The following is a 6,782-nucleotide window of genomic DNA, read 5'->3' as shown; positions in this document are numbered from 1 at the left end:
AAAGAGAGTAGAGAAACATTAAGACTTTGGTAGTAGATAGATTGCGTATTTATTTAGCATTATATTTTATTGAAACGCTCCAAGTGCCTGTGATGCAACCTGACCACGGCGACTCACCCACCCAGTGTAGTTAGCTCATAAATGCATAGTGTGATGCCTTTATATCGCGGTACTACCTACACCCACTTATTCGAATTCGCGCCAGCTCTCTCTCTCTCCCTCTCTTTCTCTGCGGTAATCCCCATGTTCTTCAGCAACTTAGAACAGCAATGAGCAAGTCTAGTTGATATTGAGTATATCCCACCTGGCCAATTATTACACGCAAGTGTAGTATAGATTTTTATGACAACAGCTATGTCTATATCCACAGTGAATTAGAGAAGGCGTACTGTAGACACCAGAGAGGCACATGGGCTTTTTCGACAACAGGTTACAGTGTACGCTTAGATGGGCATTGATCATAAAATGCCATGTCCACAGGTCGACCTAGTTGTGACGCATTGCAGCAGAACCTGAACGTATTTACACAGTAGTTTTTTTTCCCACAAGTGTAAACGAGTTATTCGTATTACTTTGTTCACCGACTAGACTCGCCAGCTGTTTTTTTTGCGAAGGACTGAATACCGCGGATTGAGGCTTCGTATGTAAACCTCCACCATTCCTCATCATTTCCTACGTTGTTTTTCCATGCATGGTCTTACTCTGAACTGCATGAAAGACGTGGTGTTTACAAGCGGAAAACCATGAAACCTGGACTCGCGCACGCGTACAATACCGACCTTAGAGATCGCAATCGCATAGAACTACATTTCCATTGATTCGAAAAAAGGAAATCAGCTTAATTTCCCACTTCGATTAATTGTTAAAAATTTTGATTTTGATAAATTTTAAACGTTATTGTAGATTCTAGCTCCAACTGCAAGTCAAATATTAACTATAAAGGTAAAATACAACGACTAACTGTAGGAAGTGCCAGCATAAGTGAAATCAATCGGCAACACGAATGAGCCACCTATCAAGATTATTTGTGATGACCTACAGCCGCAGTAGCATGATAGATTATCTATCACTATGGCTGAGTGCGACAAACGTCATACACAGGCATGTCAAACGAACGCAAGCGAAAGGTACAGTCAACTCTAAGACTATTGCACAATAGAGTAAATCCAGGGTTTCACGGAAGAACGCTTGTTGCAAATTTATGGAACCATGTGGTGATATTGCATGGATCTGCCATGCACAAACAGAATGCACACCACTAAAGTTGCATAGTTGATGAGAACAGATTAAAATTGCGCTGTTTTTTATCTAAAAAGGCAAAAATGCACTGATCAAATTGTTAGGCACCCTCTCCATGGGAGATATTACATATAATCAAGAGTAGATAATAACACATGTGTTATTATCTACTCTTGATATAATCCATAGTCGATTTGGTTTTTTTCATTTCAGATAACGCGACTTTAAATCTAAAGTCGACTCATTGCATTTCAACTATATTATGACTTTAGCAATGTGCAGTTGTACCACTGTCACCGAAATTTACGATTTGTGAGGCAGATCCATGGTTCCATAACATTCGGAAAACAATTTCTTGCAAACTACCCAAGGTTTGCAAGATTTTATAAAATGACAACAGAGAACATACACAAATAGTAGATTTTCTAGAGACAAAATCCCATAACTTTACGCTACGATCAATACTACGCTAAACATACACACCACTTAACCACTAACTGGCTGCAGAACTGCCTTTGAAAATGTTTTCCCTTGAGGTGTCTGTTTGTTTCCTCTACAATTTACTTAAAGAAATATTCACGTTACCAATTATTCATACCAAAACTGATAATTATTGACAGAGCAAGTTTCGCATAATAATAGCCTATTATACGCATGATAAGGTAACAGCAGTGCTAAGTCACTGCTTTTCAATCACTGCATGAACACTCACACATAATATACTATTTAAATACGTTATTTCATATAAATAGCATATTATCAAGAGCTCATAACTACGTAATCAAATAACTATGTAATCACAAACTCTTGATATTATCATCAACTTATGTATACTAGTACATATGATTATGATATTATGTAGGCTGCAATTGACCAACCATCAGTAACTGAGCACAACTGCCATGCTATCATAGAATAGTATGGAACTTCTAAGTGTAAACTGCAGCTCAGTTAGTAGTTATGATGTAACAGTCTGTGTGGACAGTAGTGCGTCAGATTATAGTGATTGCAGGTGGCAACCCACCCCCTCTCGCAACACGATTAAGAAATTACTGTTTTGCATATTGGGTTAGAACACTCAAAACCTGCTTTGAAGAATAGTCTCAATACAAGCCAATAGCATTAGACAGAGAATTTACCTCTCTATGTTTGTTGATGATTTGCTATATAACTGCCTATAGAGAAAGTCGACACTACATTTGTTTTGTTTTTAGATTGAGCCACAGTTCTTAACGTGCAAAGTTTTTCCTGATAGCTATTAGGCAATGGCTTCCAGTCACTTCATTAAGCTCTCTTCTCATTCTGTTGCGAATTCACTGCCTACTCTTCATAAACTGTTATCTCGTATCAATTTTGACATTAGAAAGCTTGCAGCTAACCTCATACCTTTACATTCAAATTCGAAGGATTCGTTGATACAGTAGTACACCTTGAAGCAAAAACCCGTATCAACTCTGTGCTAATAGCACCACCACTACAGTGCTGACACTCACGCCGAATTAGGAATCGAGAAAAGCCTTGAAGAATAGCTGCGTGTGACATCCAGTTTCACATAACCCCCAGAATTAGCGATAGAACACACCAGAGCATCACGCACGTACGAGTGCATCATCCTACCTGCAATCACTACCGCCGACACACAGCTGTCGACAACGCGAGCTAATACGTATAAAAAATTCAATTTCCTAATGTCTGTCACTGGCTGCGGGGCACCGTCATCATCAGCTGGCGACCAATGCCCAGTTCAGCCAGTAGACACCACACATGAGACCCAGGCTAACAGTAACGAGTGCTACGAGTGGGAGGACCTCCTGTGTGACTGTACACGTATATCAGATGCGTCCGTTACGCACGTAGCTGTTTCTATGCAGGTAGTCCGAGTAAGACAGGATGATTTTCTCGCTTTGGTACCTGGTCAGCCGGATCGACTTTCTCACCTCGTTCGTGATCACGCCCTTGAATCCGCCTTTCCGCAGAAGGGAGTCGATCGTCTGGATCTTATCCCAACCTGCATCGCAACGCATCAATGCCATGTCGGCATCAAAATCATTATCGAACTGACGCCATACTTGAATGCGAAAAGCTTCTTCATGGATATTACCAGGAGTTAATAAAGACAAATTTGTCTTTATTAACTCTTGATATTACATATAGAGAGACCAGCAACACAAAAACAGTGTAATGTAATTATACTTTGGCGCGTAATTATGATGGCTACTTGACATGCAAATTACTAGCGATTCATGAAGTCAGGGCGGGACAGATACGTGTTCCTCAAAATTAACTGTCGCATGCTGTACTAATGTACAGTGTTTTCAATATATGTTAATCATAGTATATAATAATAAAATAATCAGTAATGTTGTCAAGTAATCGAATGCATAAGTTGTATAGGATGCACTCTGGCCTTACAAGAACCAGGGGTTCTTAAGTCTTAATCAAAAGTTGTCCTAACATTAGTCTTAACTTTTTCTCGTAGAACAGGGCTCTAAACATAGCAAACGAGAAACTATACCGTGTTTCTGTCAATGGTCTACGATAGAAAGTTAATGTTAAGATAAGTGTTAAGACTAATTTTGTTTCTCATAATGGGCCCCAAAACGTTTTTAAGTATTCGTTACTTAAATCGTTAGTAAAAGTTAAGCGCAGCAGCAATGTGGCATACCTTGTTCGGGAGCTACCTCTGGAAGATAGGTTGCCGTTCGTTTGTGGCCCTTCTCATTGCTGAACTCTATTCGAATTCCATGCTTGCCAATCTGCAATATCGCAGTACGTTATTGACAGCACACAAATCATGTCCAAGATGAGATGTCCATCAATTCTGCGAGGATAAATTGTAATTGTATGGATTACTTTATCATGATATTATTAATCTAGCATTTCATCACTCTCGTCCTTTCACTATTGCTTTCCCTGTCGCTCTCTGTTTCTATCTCTCTCTCTCTCTCGCGCTCTCTCTCTCTCTCTCTCTCATCCCTGTCCTTCTCTTCCTTGCTTCTTCTGCTCTTCTCTCTTCCTTGTCTCTTTCCACATTGTCCGCATAGCGACTTTGCCCTTCTCTCTGTCCACACATGTACGCTCATACACGGTGCTGCTCATGGCTTGCCTGCTTCTGTTCGCTCTTACCCTTCTCTCTCTCTCTCTCTCTCTCTCTCTCTCTCTCCTTGTCTCTCCCACACACTTTCGCATGCACGCACACACGTACGCACATACACGTTGCCTGCTCATTGGCTTGCCTGCTTCTGTTCGCTCTTACCCCTCTCTCTCTCTCTCTCTCTCTCTCTCTCTCTCTCTCTCTCTCTCACTGTCTATATGCATGATCTATCCAACTATGTGTATGTCCTTCCCTCTTTCAAGGTCCTAATGGACGAATCCTTTTCTTCATCTGTTCTGCGCACTAAATAATTGAACCTGCAGGCTATACAACACTAAGCTGTACACAATACAGTATTCCCTAACAGAAGGAGCAGGCCTCCGTAGCATTTTGGATCAGAAAACACAAGAAAGGAATAAACCATAGGGGTGGAAAATGGACGGGGGAATAACACTGTTGGATCATTCATTCCGGATCTAAACTACTTTGATGAATAACACATGTATGCTACTCTTACATGAGTTTCGGAAGCCACACCAAATGACAAATTAATTGAAAATTTAAATTCATCATCTTCATGTTGCAAACAAACACTTCAAACACGCGTGGCGATAATATAATACAAAAATTATGACACCTATTTCCACACTAGTCTTTCTATTTAATTATTGGTATAGCTTAAAAACATTGGAATACTTTTCTGAGCTGATTCTATGCATTTTGTGTTATTATACGTTGAAGCTAAAACTTCCTGCCCTTATATGTACAGCATATGTGTGCACAACACGTGTGTGCGTGAAGTATGAGCTACGGCTCTTGAAATCCACGCCGAACCTATTCTGTCTGTCGGACACAGTTGTCACTGCCAAGCAAGCACAGGGTGCTCAGCTGTCTGCGAGACTAAATCTAGACCTTTTCATCACCTATAAGCTACTGCCACCGATGGTCCTAGCGTCACATTCTAATCGCACGCATGCCGAGATGCTGGATAGACATATCAATAATTGAAATATATCAGGGTATGAAATTATCCAAAATGTGAACATGCCCACCCAAAATTTTAAACAGGCCCTTAGACGAATTGAACAAGCCCTTACAAGTTTGAACAGGCCCTTAATTTTGTTCAATTTATTCTATTATTAATAAAAGTATTAGCTTTGTGCTTATAAGGCATACGCATAGTATTTCAGTATTTCATTGCTATCTGTTGACTTCTACTTGTTTGACAAGAATTGCTGGACCATGATTTACTTAGTAGTTAGTATGACCATAATAGTAGTCACTAAGTAAAAGCTACTCAGGAAATTGGTAAATATTGTTGATATAAAGGCAACATAGGCAAAATTTTTGAATAGGCCAAGTGGACTGATTATATGGGGGGTTGAAGGCAGTTTAAGGGGTTGAACCGGCAGCCGCCGGCAATATAGCATTAATTTCGTGCACTGTATATATATATATATGCACGAAACCTGTGAAGAACCATCAAGACTTACATCCCAATCTAGGTAGTCCCTGGCTTCTTCAAAATTTACTAAAACGGACACGGATACTTGAAGTTTGGGTAGTTCCTCCTTGTTGACCGGACTGAACCGACTATCTTTGAGTGCACTGAAAAAGGAAAATGTGAAATTTAATCAAATGACAAGTTATTAATGCACAACAGGAAGAGAAACCTAGCATCGATTCAGCAAGAAGCTTAATGTAGGCCCTTAAAATAAGCAGTGCACTTGGACTGCACGTTAGTATATATAGAAGCATGAACCTGTTTATACAAGTGCATAGAACAGCGGTTCTTAACTTGTGGTCAATGGACCCCTTTGAGGGTCCGTGGATGGGCTTCAGGGGGTCCGTGAACCACATTGTATGCAAAATTGTGTGTTTATGTGCTTATGTGCATTTTTCTAGGGAGGGGTCTGTAGCTTTCACCAGATTCTCAAAGGGGTCCATTACTCAAAAAAGGTTAAGAACCACTGCCATAGTGTACAGATTGTGAGGATTTGTGGGGAATTGTATACATTGTATAAATATGTTCGTGAAAAAAGAGCCTGATAATAAAATCTCCTCACAATGAAGAACTGACAAAAAAACTGAATACAACTTGTGGAGAATAATCACAGGAACCATATATATGCTTTCCACATATATACATGTGTGATCTTATTTGATCTAACTAGAAGGGGAACTTTATAATAAACCTTATTATACTGATTATTAGGTTTTTATTTTAATTAAGCTTTTAACATTTGCAAGTTTATAACAATGTAAACCCCACTACACAGCACACAATTTGCATGAAATGTTTGCGTGCTTATACACTTAAGGCACGCTTATGTCGGGCTTGTGAGCCGACTCGACTGGAAGCAACTGCATTTCGAGCAACTGGAAGCGACCGGCAGCGACTAGTTGCCGTAAAATTGATGTCGACATAAGCGCGCTTGCGAGCCGACTC

At 40.0% G+C, this 6,782-nt stretch overlaps 1 protein-coding gene across 1 annotated transcript in view; it reads right to left on the bottom strand.

Moving 5' to 3' along the window:
- Window positions 1–1,588: 1,588 nt before the first annotated feature.
- Window positions 1,589–6,782, bottom strand: part of LOC106806332 (AMMECR1-like protein) — a 5,393-nt gene continuing 199 nt past the window's right edge. The window contains exons 2-4 of the mRNA XM_014808239.1: window positions 5,827–5,941; window positions 3,905–3,995; window positions 1,589–3,247 (exon numbers count right to left, since the gene is read on the bottom strand). Coding sequence (XP_014663725.1) covers window positions 3,072–3,247; window positions 3,905–3,995; window positions 5,827–5,941 — 382 coding nt within the window. The 3' untranslated portion in view covers window positions 1,589–3,071. The remainder of the gene's footprint in view (window positions 3,248–3,904; window positions 3,996–5,826; window positions 5,942–6,782) is intronic.

This window comes from Priapulus caudatus, unplaced genomic scaffold, assembly GCF_000485595.1.
Source record: "Priapulus caudatus unplaced genomic scaffold, Priapulus_caudatus-5.0.1 Scaffold155, whole genome shotgun sequence".
NCBI lineage: Eukaryota > Metazoa > Priapulida > Priapulimorpha > Priapulimorphida > Priapulidae > Priapulus > Priapulus caudatus.
The sequence above is the reverse complement of the archived record's forward strand: the minus strand, read 5'-3'. Positions and strand labels throughout refer to the sequence as shown.